The 17,951-nt window shown below is 45.6% G+C and overlaps 1 protein-coding gene across 1 annotated transcript in view; it reads right to left on the reverse strand.

The window, feature by feature from the left end:
* Positions 1–7,255, reverse strand: part of LOC120909278 — a 32,753-nt gene extending 25,498 nt beyond the window's left edge. The window contains exons 1-2 of the mRNA XM_040321052.1: positions 7,135–7,255; positions 5,058–5,342 (exon numbers count right to left, since the gene is read on the reverse strand). Coding sequence (XP_040176986.1) covers positions 5,058–5,342; positions 7,135–7,255 — 406 coding nt within the window. The remainder of the gene's footprint in view (positions 1–5,057; positions 5,343–7,134) is intronic.
* Positions 7,256–17,951: the final 10,696 nt, after the last annotated feature.

Below are 17,951 nucleotides of genomic sequence, written 5' to 3' on the forward strand. Positions count from 1 at the left end.
GAGTCACCTCTCGGTCACTAAACCAATCCTCCAAAGCCCACTTCCATTCATTGAAACCCTCTCTCTGCAACTTCAAACAAATCCCCAGGAGACCGTCCATATCCTACTCTGCTATAGACCTCCGGGTCCAAAATCGCAGCTTCTTTCGTCTTTAATAGAGTTCATCTCCACTTACACCCTAAACAGCAAACATCTTTTGCTGCTGGGTGACTTCAACCTCTGGGCCAACTCCCCACAGGATCCCATTGCTGACGCCTGCATTGACCACTTGAAAGCACTAGGGCTGCAGCAGCTAGTGTGTGGGCCCACGCATACCTCAGGTCACACCCTTGATCTTATTTTCAGACAAGAGCTGGAAGTAAAAATCCTGAAAAATTAGCCGCTACCATGGACAGACCACCATATAATCAAATTCATAATTATTAAAAACGCCCCAACAAAAACATCAAAACCAGTGACTACGCACTGGACAAGATCTCAGAAGAAGCTCCATTCGGAACTCTTCAAAACAACATTAGGGAACAAAATAAAAACAATCCAATCTCATCAATCAGCCACTGAAACCCTGGATGCCATAAACGCAGCGTTACTACAGTCAGCCGACGTAGTAGCACCTAAACGCAAAACTTGCATCCGGAAAAACAACGCCGGCTGGTTTAACGACCAGCTGGCATTGATAAAGCAAGAGCGCAGAAGAGCAGAAGCATCTTGGAAAAGAAGCGCCTCAGATGAAAACCACACCACCTATAAGGTAGTAACAAAAAAATACCACAAAGAAATTTTCAAGGCCAAAAAAAATCACTTCTCCTACATCATCACTAATGCCCTCAACCACCCCCGCGAGCTGTTTAAGCTTGTCACCCAGTCCATGAATCCGGTCTGTTTGGAAGCCCCCAATTCTGACACCCAAGAATTTTGCAATGAATTATCGGATTATTTCATTAACAAAATTGAAAGGATCCGTGAAAGCATTCTGCAAAACAGTACCCCCCTCAATCTTCCCCCTAGACCCACACCCAACTCACACACTAGTTGGCCGCAGTCAACGAGGTTCGTCCTAAAACCCATCTCCATTTGAACTACCAAAAATATCATTGACTCCCTGCGTAATAGCACGGCGCCTAATGACATTACCCCCACCAAACTGCTGAAGGAATGCGCCGATATTCTGGCACCACCTATCAAGCAGCTTATAAATCAATCATTTAAGGAAGGCTTGGTACCCACCCTGTTGAAACAGGGCACAATCAAGCCTATCTTGAAGAAACCCACCCTCAAACCCCAAAGCCCCTGAACATCGTCGTCCCATAACAGGCCTGAACGTCCTCTCAAAGGTAATGGAGAAAGCAGTGGTACAACAGCTGCAACAGCATCTAGATACCCATAATCTGCTCGATCCTTTTCAATCTGGTTTCCGTCCCAGACACGGGACGGAGACAGCACTGCTCAAAATATGGGACGATGCTCTCGAGGCTGCAGACGAAGGAGAATCTTGTCTTCTCGTTCTGTTGGACCTAAGCGCAGCATTTGACACAGTAGACCACAAACTTTTACTGACTCGGCTAGTTGAAGTAGCCAGAGTCACGGAAGGTGATTTAACTTGGTTCTCCTCCTTTCTGGAAAACCGATCACAAACAGTGAAACTTGGTCCTTTCACTTCTGAAAAACGCACGGTGTCATGCGGGGTCCCTCAAGGATCCCCCCTGTCGCCGGTACTGTTCAACATCTATCTTCGGCCCCTCTTTGAAACCATCAGCACCCAAAAACTACTTTATCATTCCTATGCAGATGATACACAACTGTATTTTCGCATCTGTAACAAAGAGGATCATCATCTCGGTCTAGAGAAATGTCTCTCTTTGATAGAAAACTGGATGACAAAGAGTTATCTTAAACTCAACGGGGCGAAAACAGAACTCCTTCTGTTTCACGCCAATCGTAAGAATCAACCAGCAACACTCTGGACTCCTCCGCCCATTCTGGGCCAAATCATCACCCCTAGCACCAAAGTCAAAAGTCTCGGGGTCATCTTCGACACCTACATGACAATGGATGCACAAATAGGGTCAGTAGTCAGCGGATTTCACCATCTGCTGCGCCTACTACGTAGACTTATCCCATTCATTCCCAAAGAAGACATAGCGGTCGTAGTGGGAGCAATTGTAAACTCCAGACTGGACTATGCAAATTCACTTTTCCTCGGACTCCCAAAGTACCAAATCACTCGTCTGCAAGTCGTTCAAAACTCGGCCGCCAGACTGGTGACTGGGAAAAACCCTGGGAATCAATCTCACCTTCACTGAGAACCCTTCACTGGTTGCCAGTAAAAGACAGAATTGCATTTAAAGCACTCTGTCTGACACATAAGTGCATCCATGGGAAAGCCCCCCAATATCAATGCGAAAAAATAAAAACTCACAACCCCAATCGCGTTCTGCGATCCACAAATCAAAACCTGCTCCAGATACCCAAAGCCAAATACAAGTCCAAAGGAGAGCGAAGATTTGCGCTCCAGGGTCCCAGACTATGGAATGCTTTACCAACCAGCATTCGGTTGGAGGAGAACCACTTGACCTTTAGAAGAAAGATCAAAACTTATCTCTTTTGATATCAAAAGAGACAGGAACACCGAGTGCCCAGAGGCGATTTAGTTCGCATGTGCTGCGCTATATAAGTTCTTCACTCACTCACTGCACAGACCCACATGTGACTTGCACAGGAACGCAGAACGCAGCTCCAGACATGGTGTGAACCAAACTGATCTAAAAATTTAGACAGAAGTAATAAGACGTGGGGTTTGCTGACATTGATTGCATTTATTTTTTCATGTAGCACTTCTGTGAGAAATTGGGCAGTGCAGATTAAAAGCCAATTTCTCACAGGACAGCTGTGCTACATGACAAAGCAGACAGGTGTCTGTAGGGCAGAGGTTGGTGTCAGTAGTTTATTTTTGTATTACTTTTTTACAATTGTATTCTCTGTTTATTTTTTTTACAATATTTTTTTACAATTTTTTATTACTATTTTTTTTTTTAATTCTGAGCCCCATTGGGGAGCTTTGGTGAAATATCAAGAGCCTAAACAGACCTCTGATGTCTCACTTTAGATGAAAAGAAATGGACTGAGGACAGAGATTCCCCAGTCTCTTTCTCTGCTGCAAAGCAGCAGGGGCAATCTGCGCAGCACAGAGTGATTAGGGTGTGCCCAGGCACACCTGGCACACCCTGTGCGCACGCCTAACCCCATCACACTGACTTGTGATGGAGAATTAATTAATTTACTAAAACAGGAGAGTCCAAAATCAGGTCCAGCTGTGCATGGTAGCCAATCAGCTTGTAACTTCACCTTGTTCAATTACGCTTTGACAAACAAAAACCTGGAATCTGATTGGTTTCTGTGCAGAGCTGCACCAGATTTCGCACTCTCCAGTATTAGTAAATCAACCCCAAAGTGTTTCAACACATATTAGGCAGCAGGCATGGTTCTCCATCAGATAACAAACTTTAAAAATGCCATGAAGCAATAATTGTAGTGCATGCATACAGACAGGAAGTGCCTACAGGAAATCAGAAGCGCAGAGATGCAACAAGTGATGAAAGAGCTGAAAACAAGTATTTCAACAACAGAAAAGGAGGGGAAAGGCTTGCAGAGAGAAAAAAACTAATTTTTAACCTGTTTCTGTTATTGCATAATCTATTTGCAGTAAGGATGCATTTTTGTTATCGTTTCTAATAAAATTCAAGTGAAAGAAAAGGAAGAGAGAGGCAATTGTTTATGGTACCGGCGGTGTATTAGCAAACTTGGGCCTCGTACACACGACCGAGGAACTCGTCGGAAAAGACACATCGTTTTCCTCGACGAGTTCCTTGTTAGGCTTGTCGAGAAACTCGACAAGCTTTCTTTGCGTACACACAGTCAAGACCAAATCTCGTCATTCAGGGGAAGTTCGATTCCACTGGCACAACCCTTGGGGCTGCTTTTGCTAATCTCATGTTACTGCGTGTTAATTAAAAGTTTGGTAGGAGACGATTTGCACTTTTCAGTCTGTTACAGTGTGACAAATGTGCTATCTCCATTACAAACGCTACTTTTACCGAAGGTGCGCTCCCCTCTCATACTTTATTCTGAGCATGCGCGGGTTTCTTAGCATACACACGATCATGTTTCTTGTCGAAAACCAGCCCGACGAGGAAATTGAGACTCCCGTCGAGGAAAAAGAGAACTTGTTCTCTTTTTTCCTCGTCGAGTTCCTCGACAGTTTTCTTGATGAAAAACATACACACGACCGTTTTCCTTGGCAAAAAAGCTCTGCCACCAAGTTTCTTGATGGATTCTGTCGAGGAAAACGGTTGTGTGTACAAGGCCTAAGCCCTGGTTCACATTGATGCTACTTTGAAATCGCTCTCACTTTACTTGAAGTAGCGCAATTTCAAAGTAGCAAGGTCAGCGTAATTTCAGGTGCTACTTGGTCGACATCTGTGTGGCTTCATGCACACATGTGTATTGAAGTCGCATCTGAAATCGACAAAAGTAGTGCAGCAACTACTTTTGCAAATCGGTGCAGCGCTGCAAAATCTGTGTCGCACTGATTGGAACAGTGTCATTGCCTCCAATAGGCTGCGACTTGTCATGTGATTTTATCTTTGAAATTGCATGACAAATCGCTCCAATGTGAACCTAGGCTTCATCTACTTCTAAATCTAAAATCCAGTGTGTGTGGATAGAGGAGCACCTCCATATTTAATCACAAGTGGAATCACTGACAGATATAAGAAACCACTTGTAGATTTAATTCTACCAACAGAATTATCAGTAAAAAAAATTAAAAGTCAGGGATCAGAACAATGATTCAGTGACTTTGATATTTAGTTGTAAGCAACCTATACTTTTTATTTCTCACTTCTTGAATGCATATTATCCATATTCTGCATGCATCAGTAGTGTAAATGGATGAATTTAAAGTGCACACGCATCTTGCTTTAGCTTAAAGCAATACGTTTCTTGAACGAAAACCTGAACCTTATGTAACATAAAAAAAATAAAGAAGAGAAACTTACCAATCACATGCACATTAAGAGGCTGGCTTGTGAATGACTCTAATATTCGACCCTGTATGTTTCTATTGTACGTACAAGTGTAGTTCCCACTGTCACCATGGTTTAGACTTTGTATTGGATAACGATATACAATCCCGGGGACAGTAGACTTCATAAGGAGTTGATCATTCTTACGTATATTAAAATTGTAATCAGCACTAGCCACGCATAACATTTCAAGAGTCTCTCCTGTTACATACAACTGGTAGTTTGGCACCAGGGTCAGAACTGGAGCAACAGGTACATCTGAAATAACAACAACAGAAGATAATAATTATTCTAGAGCCCAATGAACACTACAGTTAATTCATCAGTGTGTCATTCAGTGGCGGCTGGTACTCTTTTTTTGGGGGTGGGGGGGTGCAAACAAACTGAAAAATTAAACTGTTAATAATGCAGTACTGTAAATAGCCATTTATCAGGTGATTATGTATCATTACTGCTAGATAAAACTGTGCCCATCAATTGCAGCCTCACTATGCCCATCATATGCAGCCTTACTGTGCCCATCACAGTAGGCCCAACACATCCACATTTCAAGTAAAATAAAATAAAACCACTTAACATAAGGTGTCCTCATCAGAGTCCCCTTTTACATCAGGTGTCCCAATCAGAGTCCCCCTTTACAACAGGTGTCCCCATTAGAGTCCCTATTTACATCAAGTGTCCCCCATGAGAGTCCCCCTATACATCAGGTGTCCCCATGAGAGTCCCCCTATACATCAGGTGTCCTATCAAATTCCCCTTATACATCAGGTGCCCCATCAGAGTCCCCCTTTACATCAGGTGTCCCCATCAGAGTCCCCTTTACATAAAGTGTTCCCATCAGAGTCCCTATTTAAATCAGGTGTCCCCATCAGAGTCCTGATTTACATAATTTGTCCCCATCAGAGTCCCCCTATACATCAGGTGTCCCCATCAGAGCCTTCCTTTAAATTAGGTGTCCCAATCAGAGTCCCCCTTTACATCAGAAGTCCCTATCAGAGTCCTCCTTTAAATCAGATGTCCCCATCAGAGTCCCCCTTAACATCATGTGTCCCCATCAGAGTCCTCCTTTAAATCACGTGCCCACTTTACATCAGGTGTCCCATCAGAGTCCCCCATTACATCAGATGTCCCATCAGAGTCCCCCTTTACATCAGGTGTCCCCATCAGAGTCCCCTTTACATCAGGTGCCCCCAATCAGAGTCTCCTTTACATCAGGTGTCCCTTATCAGAGTCCCCATTTACATCAGGTGTCCCAATAAGAGTCCCCCTTTACATCAGGTGTCCCATCAGAGTCCCCCTTGACATAAGGTGTCCCCATCAGAGTCCCCTTTACATCAGGTGTCCCCATCAGAGTTCCCATTTACATCAGGTGTCCCAATCAGAGTCCCCCTTTACATCGGGTGTCTCAATCAGGTGCCCCCTTTACATCAGGTGTCCTCATCAGAGTCCTGATTCACATCATTTGTCCCCATCAGAGTCCTCCTATACATCAGGTGTCCCCACCAGAGTCCTCCTTTAAATTAGGTGTCCCAATCAGAGTCCCCCTTTACATCAGATGTCCCTATCAGAGTCCTCCTTTAAATCAGGTGCCCCCTTTACATCAAATGTCCCCATCAGAGTCCCCCTTCACATCAGGTGTCCCCATCAGAGTCCTCCTTTAAATCAGGTGCCCCCTTTACATCAGGCGTCCCATCAGAGTCCCCCGTTACATCAGGTGTCCCATCAGAGTCCCCCTTTACATCAGGTGTCCCCATCAGAGTCCCCTTTTCATCGAGTGTCCCAATCAGAGTTCCCCCTTTACATCAGGTGTCCCCATCAAAGTCCCCCTTTACATCAGGTGTCCCCATCAGAGTGCCCCTTTATATCAGGCATCCCCATCAGCATCACCCTTCACATCAGGTATCCCCATCAGCATCCCCCTTCACATCAGGTGTCACCCCTCTCCCCCCCTCGTACTCACAGCAAGTCGCCTTTCATCCACCTTTGGACCAGCCGGGATGAGTCACTTGAGAAACTGGAAGTGACAGCGCAGGACCCATCAATCACTAACCACAGCAGAAAACAATGCTACAATTGGAGTGTTCGGGGCACAGAGCTCTGCACCCCAAGGACATTCTAAATGTAGCCAACAGAGCTTCTTGTTTGCAATCACGTAATTGCAAACCCGTCATGCTTCCCATAGCACCCGTGTTTCCGGCACTCTGCACACACTTAAAAGGGCCATTATTATTATTTTATATTTTAAAATGTATTTATTTATTTTTATGATGCATAGCTATGAGGGGGCGGCGCCCTTGCGCCCTCTATTGATGGGCCGCCACTGGTGTCATTATTAAGAATGTTTTCTGAAAAAAAATGACATAATATGTCCTGCATTGCAAACAAAAATGAACTAACTAAACTAAATTAATTTAATGAACTAAACTTTAGCTTTAAACCAACTTGAAAAAGATAGATTTTTTTTTCAATTTAAATAATGTCCTGTAGATACAGTATATTAATTGGTTAGTTTAGTTATTAGTTTGATGCACCTTTATTGATTTGCACAGCATTTCATGTCATGAATTATTATCATTTTTTTAACATCTTTTTTAATGCATTGATGCATTAATGTAATGTAATTCTTTTGATTTATATAGATCATTTGTTATGGTGTGAATGATTTGCTCTTTATATAGTTAATTTTGGGTAACTGTATTTTTGGGTCCCATCAGAGTGCCCCCTTAATATAATATGTGCCCATCAGTGTGCCCCCACTAACATATGTGTCCTTCAGTGTGCCCCTTAACATAAAATGTGCCCATCAGCATGCACCTTATTTTATGTTAAGGGACACTCTGATGGGTACATTTATGTTAAGAGGCATGCTGATGGGTACATTTTTTAATGCCCTTCAAAGTGTCCCTTAACATAAAATGGGCCCATCAGAATGCCTCTTAACATAAAATGTGCCCATCAGAGTGCCTCTTAACATAAAATAAGAGGCATGCTAATGGTCACATTTTATGTTAAGGGAAACTCTTAGGCCCCGTACACACGACCGAGTTTCTCGGCAGAATTCAGCCAGAAACTCGATCGGAGCTGTATTCTGCCGAGAAACCCGGTCGTGTGTACACTTTCGGCCGAGGAAACCGACGAGGATCTCGTCGGGCCAAATAGAGAACATGTTCTCTATTTCCTCGTTTGTCAATGAGGAAACTTGGCTCGCCGAGATTCTCGGCGGCTTCACAAGGAACTGGACGAGCAAAACGATGTGTTTTGCTCGTCGAGTTTCTCGGCCGTGTGTACGGGGCCTAATAGACATAATTTGTAAAGAGGCACTCTAATGGGCACATTTTATGTTAAGGGGCACTCTGATTGGCACAATAAAATGTGCCAATCAGTGTGCCCCTTAACAAAATATGCTCATTAGCGATCCCCTTAACAAAAAATGTGCCCCACAAGCTGTGAGGTATCATACCTCGCAAGGAGTAAGAGGCGAGCCGGGAGCCGCTAACAGCAGAGGGTGGGGTGTGACATCACACAAGCAACCCAGCAACCAGGGTTGCGCACACGCAACGTCAAAATGCGGCAACACACTGGCTGCTTGACAGTTGTGACAGGAGCGTTGCTCGGTCCTTGTTCAGACAGCAGGCCGCCATTTAATGACAGCAGTTCTAGGAAATTAAATAAAGCATTTATGCAACTTCTGGTGGTAGTTTCCTTTGAGCCAGTTTCAGTTAAGTTCCTGCCAGTTCCAGCCCATACATATTAAGTTCCCGAAGTCTCTCTTGACATGTGTTATCCCTCAGGCCCTTTCACCATTTTTGATACTCATCTCTGTATTTGTACTATGTTATCAATATCTTTTTGTAAGTGAGGTCTCCAGAGCTGGACACAGTTGGGGTGATTTACTAAAACTGGACCACTAAGAATCTGGTGAAGCTGTGCATGGTAGCCTATCAGCTTATAACTTGAGCTTGTTCAATTGCTCATTTTGCAGTCATTTTAAATAAGAATTCCCAAGTCTTTTTTGCTCTGTAGTGCTGGGGATACAGTGTTGACCAGCATTACAGAGGACAAGGATTTGACAGCACTTTTTTCGGATGACTTCAAAATGAGCAGTGTGGCCAGGCAGTGGGAAAAGCAAATAGAATTCTAGGATGCATTGCTAGACGGGTCGCCAGCAGGAGGAAGGATGTCCAGATTCCTCTATCTTTAGTTAGACCTCTGGTGGTTGCAGGTCCTCGGAGGTCATCAAAGCCCATAGCCCTGTCTTGGATGCGAGGAGGCCAAGGCACATTTCAGAGCCAGAGTGTAGGGGAGTAGAGGCCAGCTGCTGGGGGAACAGAGTATCAGGTAAGTAAAACTGCTGGTTCTGGTCCTCTGGATCTAAACAAGCATTTAATCCTAGCAATGCAGGGGAAACCTCACTGCAAAGGAAGCTCAATAATAATATTAATATAATAATATACACTGCTCAAAAAAATTTAAGAAACACTTTGAAAACACATCAGATCTTAATGGGGAAAAACATCCGGATCTGGATAGCTATACAGTACTGATATGGACTGGGTAATGTGTTAGGAATGAAGGGATGTCACATCTTTTGATGGAAATGAAAAATTATCAACCTACAGAAGGCTGAATTCAAAGACACCGAAAAAATCAAATCAAAAAAATATGCAGACTATTGGGAGCGTGGTCTGGACATGCTGCTGTGAAGACGTGTCTGCCTCGAGCTCCGGCGCCGACACAATTTTTAGCCTTTTCTACATTCCTAAATCTGCCGTACACCAGAGCTATCTATGCGGAAGAAGACGGGCAAGTCTCTCCCCAAGGCTGGGCCACAATTGGGCTCCATCAAGCGGTTCCTGGCCGCGGAGGCGACTGAGGCAGATGACACAGATGGCCTAGGCCGCTCTCCACGAGGCGCGAATCCCGCCACAAGCTCCGCCTCCCGCCGCAAGTCGGATCCGACGCGCCATTCCTCTGCTTCTTCGGTCTGTTCCGACGGGGATGATAGCCCTTCCCGCCGCTCGGAGGTCCGTGTGGATGACCTGCCTACCAGGACTGAGCTGGCTTCGCTTTTCCAGGGCCTGGAGAGGACCATAAAGAAAGAACTCTCCGCAGTGCGGGCGGACCTCTCACAGGTACTGGGTCGGGTGGAGGAGACCAAGCTCCAGCTTGACCGTCACGCCTCAGCCATCAGGTCCCTGCAGGCTTCCACTCGGAGCCTCGCTATTGCCCACAGAATGGCTCTCTACAAGATAGAGGACCAAGAGAACGGGAATAGTAGGAATAACATTCGTATCAGAGGCCTCCCTGAAGCGACGGGTGATGATGACCTCCTTCCCTCGGTTCACGGTATTTTCAACGGCCTTTTGGGCCTAGCGGCAGACAACCCGCTTAAGATAGACAGGGTCCATAGGACCCTCCGCCCCTGCGCTCGATCTACGGATACTCCCAGGGATGTCATTTGCCGTATCCACTACTTTGAGGAGAAGGAGCGTATCATGCGGAAGGCCCGCAAAATTCCCTCCCTGGACTTTGATGGAGCCACTCTGTCCCTCTTCCCCGATTTGGCTAAAGAGACTCTAGATCGTCGCAGGGCCCTGCGACCTTTGACGGAGAAGCTCCGGGAGGCGTCCATTAACTACCGCTGGGGCTTTCCTGCTGCTCTTATCGCCAACAGAAATGGCAGAACGGCCATTCTACGGTTCCCGGAAGACCTGGAGAAATTCTGTGCTGACGTCGACATCTCCTCACCCGAGCTTCCAGGCTGGCAAGATACTATCCCTACCCTGCCGGGTTCTACAGATCCACACTGGCAGAAAGTTAGCCGCGGGAATCGTCGTTCAGCCACCCAGGGGGCCTCTCCCTCTGTAGGCTGATCTATGGTGGTGTGGTCTCCTTATTGCTCCTTCATAGTCCCTTGACCTTGGGCCTCTTCCTGATGCCTTATCCTGTTTGCTTTTTTGGATTTATTTTTTCCCTGCCATTGTTCTATTTTTCTGTTTTATTTTTTCACCGGGGCCCATGGTGAGGCCTCCCTGCCGATGTCTCTCTCTCTCTGCTGCGGCCTAGTAGACTACTGCCTGCTGACTCGTGATAGACTGACTTTTCTATTTTTGTAGTGCTAAGCTGACGGGACTTTGGCTGGCGATCTCTGGTCGCAGGCAGGGATATAAGTCCTATGATTGATGTGTTATGTTGGCTCTGTTTTTTCAATTTTTCATTTTTTCATTTTTAAGTTTTAGGTTTAACGTTTTATTTTACAATGTGTTGGCGCTGGGGCGAATGGGGTTTTTGTGTCTTGACAAATGGATGCTATGTGTTCTTCTCTATTTAATCTTTTGTTTTTTTCTTTTCCTCTTCTCCCTTCCTGCCCCACCCTTCCTCGTCGTCCCCCGGGAGGTCTTCCTCTGCCTCTGGTCAGCCCTGAGAAGTCCTGATTCTCGAGTACTATGGCTAAGGTGAAGTTGCTTTCATTTAATGTGCGGGGACTGCATACCCCAGGTAAGAGACACCAATTGTATAGGGAGCTGGCTCGCCTGCAGGGGGACATTGTTCTCTTGCAGGAGACTCATCTCACGTACACCACATCGGTAAAGCTTTTCTCCCCTCAGTATCCTTTGTGGTATTATAGCCTTTCGGATGTTCGTAATGCTAAGGGGGTGGCTATTGGGTTCCGTAGGGGTTCCTCTTTTGTGTTAGACGCCATGATGAGTGATCCTATGGGCCGTTTCCTGTTCTTGAAAGGTAGCCTGGGTAGTATGCCTTGCACGATTGTGACCATTTATGCTCCCAATCGTGGTCAGGTTTCTTTCATCTCCAATACCCTTAGGAAATTGACAGACTTTGCCTGTGGTTGCATTCTTCTAGCAGGGGATTTGAATGTCCCAATGGAGCCCTTGGTGGACACGTCGTTAGGGACCTCGTGCATCTCATGGAGGCGCCTAGCGTTTTTACGCAGACGTCTACATGAGACCCAATTGATTGACGTGTGGAGGATTATGCATCCGCGTGTGAGAGATTACACTCATTTTTCTCACTTACATACATCCTATTCGAGAAGCGATTATTTTCTAATAGACCACCACCACTTGTCTCTCCCCACTGCTACGTGCATTGAGGTTTCCCCTATCTCGGACCATGCTCCGATTTCCCTCTCGCTAACTGTCCCTTATGTGCCGGTTAAAAGCACCAATTGGAAGCTTAATGATAACCTACTACTAGACTAGAGGATATAGACAAAAAAGTGATCGGGGATGCGTTAGCTCAATATTTTGCGGAAAATGCAACGCCGGAGGTGTCGCCGGGAACGCTTTGGGAGGCCCATAAGGCTTACATTCGGGGCAAATTTATGGAGGTAGGAGCTAGGAAAAAAAGGGAGCGCACCCATCAACAAATGCAGTTGCTTAGAGAGATTGAGGACCTGGAGCGCAGGCACAAGGCCGGGTTGTTGCTGTCGGTTTTCCAGGATCTGGTCCGGAAGAGAGAGGAGTTGAGAGACCTCTTTCATTTGGAACAGAAACAACTGTTTCGTGTTGTTGCTCAGGGTTTGCATGAGTGGGGTAACAAGCCTGGTCGGCTGTTGGCGCGCTCGTTGCAACAAAAAAAATCTGCTACGTTCATTCCTAAAATTAAGTCCCCCAATGATTCTCTGGTGTTCAAAACTTCGGCCATAGCCAAAGAATTTCGTTCATTCTACCAATCATTATACCATGTAAGGCAAACAGTGGAAGATAGGGATACTAGGGCGCTGCTCATTCGCGAATATTTGGCTCAGGCTAGCTTACCAACACTCCCTGCAGAGGAATTGGCTGCTCTGGATGGCGATTTTACCGTCTCTGAGCTGCAGATTGCACTAAAAGCTATGGCCAACGGTAAGGCGCAAGGCCACGGTAATTTCACAGTGATTTACTATAGGGCCTTCGCAGATCTTCTGCTTCCGCGTTTGACTAACTATGCTAATGCGGTCTCGGGAGACGGATATTTTCGACCTGAAACGCTTCACGCCCACATTACAGTCCTTCCTAAGCCGGGTAAAGACCCTTGTGTCTGTGGTAGTTACCGCCCCATTTCTTTATTGAACCTTGATGCTAAGCTATATGCTAAAGTAATTGCCAACAGGCTTCTCCCATTCGTCCCCCGATGGGTCTCTGGAGACCAGACGGGATTTATCCCCGGTAGGGAGGCGCGAGATAACTCTCTTCGCACCTTGTCATTAATAACCCATGTTCGACGGACCTCCCAGCCCACCCTGTTGCTTTCCACAGATGCCGAGAAGGCGTTCGATAGGGTGGACTGGGAATTCCTAATGGCCACGCTTTCCCACCTTGGCGTGGGTCCCCCTCTCCTTTCCCATATCTCAGCCTTATATAATTCCCCTACTGCTCAGTTACGTATAAATGGAACATTAAAGGGTCACTAAAGGAATTTTTTTTTTTAGCTAAATAGCTTCCTTTACCTTACTGCAGTCCTGGTTTCATGTCCTCATTGTTCGTTTTTGCTTTTAATGTTGCTGTAAATCCTCTCTGTTCTGGACACTTCCTGGTTGCCTGTTTCCTGATAACCACAGTGCTGGGAGATTTCTCACGGTGGTCACTAATGTGATTATTGTGTGTAAAACGAAACTGGATTGGTGCTGAGGAGTTTTAGACAAAGTATCACTGCTCTCTATTGGCTGACTGCCCTCTAGTGGCTCTCTGTACATCAGAGAACCAGCAAACAACAGCAAAAACGAAACTACACTGCAGGCACATTATATGATTGTTTTTTATCTATTTTTTAATCATTTTTAAAAGGAATCAGTTAACTATTATGTCTCTATGCCCTGTAAACAATCATTTCAGCTAAAAAAAAAAATTCCTTTAGTGACCCTTTAAGTGAATCCTTCACACTTTATAATGGAACCAGACAAGGTTGCCCTCTTTCGCCCATCTTTTTTGCCCTTTCCCTTGAGCCCTTTTTATCTTCAATTAGGCACAATCCGAATATCCAGGGAATTACAGTGGACACTACTGAACACAAATACGCTGCATATGCAGACGACATTCTGTTTTACGTGCAGCAACCTGTTACAACCCTTCCAAATTTAATGGCGGCTTTCGACTCTTTCAGTGCGATTTCCAATTTTAAGATCAATCTATCCAAGTCAGAGATACTGAACCTAACGGTTCCTCCTCGTATTGTGCCGCAATTGAAAGCATCCTTCCCCTTTATTTGGCTGGTCCATTCGATGAAATACTTAGGCATATTTCTCACCGCTAATCCCGCATCCCTATTTCGTACAAATTTTATCCCCCTACTGAACGCGATTAAGTCAGATTTACAAAGGTGCTCGCAATTATCACACTCCTGGTTAGGGAGGATTAGTGTGCTGAAAATGAACGTTCTGCCCAGAATATTATTTCTATTTCAGATGATTCCATATAAGATTCCTGTGGGATATTTCACGATACTACGGTCACTATTTTGCAAATATGTATGGAACAGGAGGCGGCCCAGGCTTGCTAGGGACACACTGATTAGGCCCAAGAGGGAGGGGGGGCTGGCTTTACCGGATGTCAAACGGTATTTCCAGGCTGTGATCCTGACCAGGATCTCGGACTGGAGATATAATAGGATGTCTAAACTCTGGGTATCGTTGGAAATGGATCTGTGTGGTAAAGACCCTTATGCTCAAATGTGGATCCCGCGGAAGTTCAGGTCCTTGTCCGCTATGACATCCCCTCTGACGCGTTCCACCCTGATGGTGTGAGATTCATTAAGCAAGACTCATGGCTGGCCGTACAACTCTCCCCTGATGCCGCTTTCTGATCATAATTATTTCCCCCCTGGAAATGCCCAACCACAACATCGGACGTGGTCCTTGGGATCCGCAACGCTCCTCCATCATGTTGCTTCTTCAACAGGCATTACCCCTCTCTCTAGCATTGTTGGGTCTTCGGAAGTGTCACCTATGGTGTCTTGGAAATACCGTCAATTGCCGGCTTTTGTTCGCTCCCTACCTCAACCCCTCAAAGATGACACAGCCCTAATGTTGGTTGAATCTGCATTTGCTGAGGACCGACCAGTGGAGAGGCCCCTCTCCTATTTTTATAAAGCGTTGTACTCCATCTCCACCCATGGCACTCCGGCCTTTCTGTCCAGGTGGGAGAAGGATCTCCAAAAGGAAATCACACCTTCCCAAAGAGACACTGTTTTGTTGCTTGCCCACACGTCCTCTATATCATCTAAGTATGCAGAAGTTAATTATAAACTGTTGACCCGGTGGCACTATACTCCGGTAGTGCTACACAGGATCTTCCCCCTGACATCCCCGCTCTGCTGGCGGGGTTGCGGTGAGAAGGCTTCCCATGCGCATATTTGGTGGTTCTGTCCACTCATCCGCCCATTTTGGTTAACTATCCTACACTGGATGAAGGAAATACAAGGTTTTGAAACTCCGAATGACCCCTGGGTGATATTGTTGCACTGTACGGCCGAACCAATCAGATCGTATAAAAAATCCCTCACTCCACATCTATTAAATGCTGCAAAGTCCCTCATTCCCCGATTCTGGAAACAGACGGTAGTCCCTTCGCTGCACCAATGGCTGGAAGCGGTTGATCATATATATCACATGGAGGATATCACTTATTCTCTTAAGAATAAATCTGATCTGTCACAGAAAATATGGTCCGATTGGTTCGCCTTTAAATATAAGTCGGCATATGCTGACATTATGTCTCAACCTGTCTGATGTTATGTACCTTACTGTCAATCTACTGCGGTGTTATGTTTGGAATGCTTCTCTGTTTTGAGGTGGCGGCCAGGAGCAGTGGAATTCCCCTTATTCCCCCCCCCCCCCCCCCCCCCCATCCTATCTTTCTCTCCCTGCTCTCTCTCCCTTTCTCTTATTCTTCTCTCTACTTTTCCTTCCTATTCTTCACTATCATTTTAAGTTTTATTTATGATCTGAAGGCTTTCAATATTAAGCCCTTGTGTATTGAGCGAAACAAGGCTCAGATTTGCAAGCCATGAAGTACCTTGGGAAGACACGAGTGCTAGCTTTTATTTTCTGTTATGATGTTTCAATAAGTGCTCTTGAATGTATCTTTCACCAATATGACTCCATGCCTCTAATGGTGCTTATTGCTCAATTACTTTGTTCGCCACCAATATTGGGGCTATTACTGCTACTGATATTATTTTTGGTTATTCTTTACTCGTATTTTGTGTATGTTATTTTATACTGTATGTCTTTACATATACTTTTTACTCAATAAAAACTTTATTGAAAAAAAAAAAAAGAAGGCTAGACCATTTTGCTGACATTTCATTGCAGCAACTCAAAATGGTACTAGTAATAGCTTGTATGGCCCCCACATGCTTGTATGCATGCCTGACAATGTAGGGGCATGCTCCTAATGAGATGACAGATGTGTTCTGGGGTATTTCCTCCCAGATCTAGACCAGGGCATCACTGAGCTCCTGAACAGCAGCGTTGGATGGACCGAAACATAATGTCCCAGAGGTGTTCTATTGGATTTAGGTCAGGTGATCGTGGGGGCCATTCAATGGTATCAATTCTTTCATCCTCCAAGAACTGGCTGCATACTCTCGCCACATGAGGCTGGGCATTGTTGTGCACCAGGAGGAACCCAGGACCCACTCCAGTTTAGGGTCTGATAATGGGTCTAAGGATTTCATTGCAATACCTAATGGCAGTTAGGGTGCCATTGTCTAGCCCAGTGGTTCTCAACCTTTCAGTGCCGTAACCCCTTGATAAAATTTCCCAAGTTGTGGGGACCCCTAACAGTAAAATTATTTTTGTGGTGTGGGTTGTCAGCACGACAAGTAATTTGAGCCACTAACCCATGGAAATTTTGCGCTCCCTGAGCCCCTCCACTCGTACAATATTAAAACCTCATATGGTACATTTTAGGATGTACTACTCTTTCTCTTCTCCTATCTTTCCCTTTTATCTCTCTCTATCCTAATTTATTTTCCCCCCCATCCCTCTCTTTAGCCATCTTTATTTTTTTTCTCTTATTCTTTCTCTCCATTTTTGTTTCTTCCTCTCCCTCTTTTCCTCTCATTTCCATGTATTCTCTATTTTTATTCCTTCTCTTACTCCTTGGTGGGGGGGAATGGGGTGAGTGGCAATGCCGGGGAGAGTTCTGATCACCCTTGGGTGCTCTTGATCAAGATCCCCTGCTGATCTGAGAACTGTAGCAGAGACTTTTAATGGCAACTATAATCAACAGGTAGTGTTACCCACTATGTCTCTGACTTTGTGGTGTCTCATAGCATTGATGCCTATGCTGAAATCAGGAAATAGGGTCTCCTCCTCCTGCCCCTCTAATCTCACAATCCTCACCAGTCAGCGGACCTCTAGTCTCTGCCCCCCAGCCATGCCGTGAACTGAATGGGTGGCTGCGAAGAGGCTGAGTGGGTGGCCGTGGGCTCCAGAAACAGCCCAGCTGGGCAGCCGCAAAAAGGCTGGAACAGTGGTGCAGGCTTCATAAGCAGCCCAGGATTTGGTGACCCCTGGTAAATCATCATTTGACCCCCAGGTTGAGAACCACTGGTCTAGCCTGTAGAGGTCTGTGCATCCCTCAATGGATATGCCTCACCAGACCATCACTGACCCACAACGATGTTACAGTCAGCATAATGTTCTCCACGGCTTCTCCAGACCCTTTCATGTATGTCACATGTGCTCAGGGTAAACCTGCTCTCATCTGTGAAAAGCACATGGTGTCAGTGGCGGACCTGCCAATTATGGTGCTCAATGGCAAATGCCAATCAAGCTCCACAGTGCCAGGCAGTGAGCACAGGGCCCACTAGAGGACATCAGGCCCTCACGCCACCCTCATGAAGTCTGTTTCTGATTGT

The sequence above is a fragment of the Rana temporaria genome, chromosome 1 (assembly GCF_905171775.1).
Source record: "Rana temporaria chromosome 1, aRanTem1.1, whole genome shotgun sequence".
NCBI classification, from domain to species: domain Eukaryota; kingdom Metazoa; phylum Chordata; class Amphibia; order Anura; family Ranidae; genus Rana; species Rana temporaria.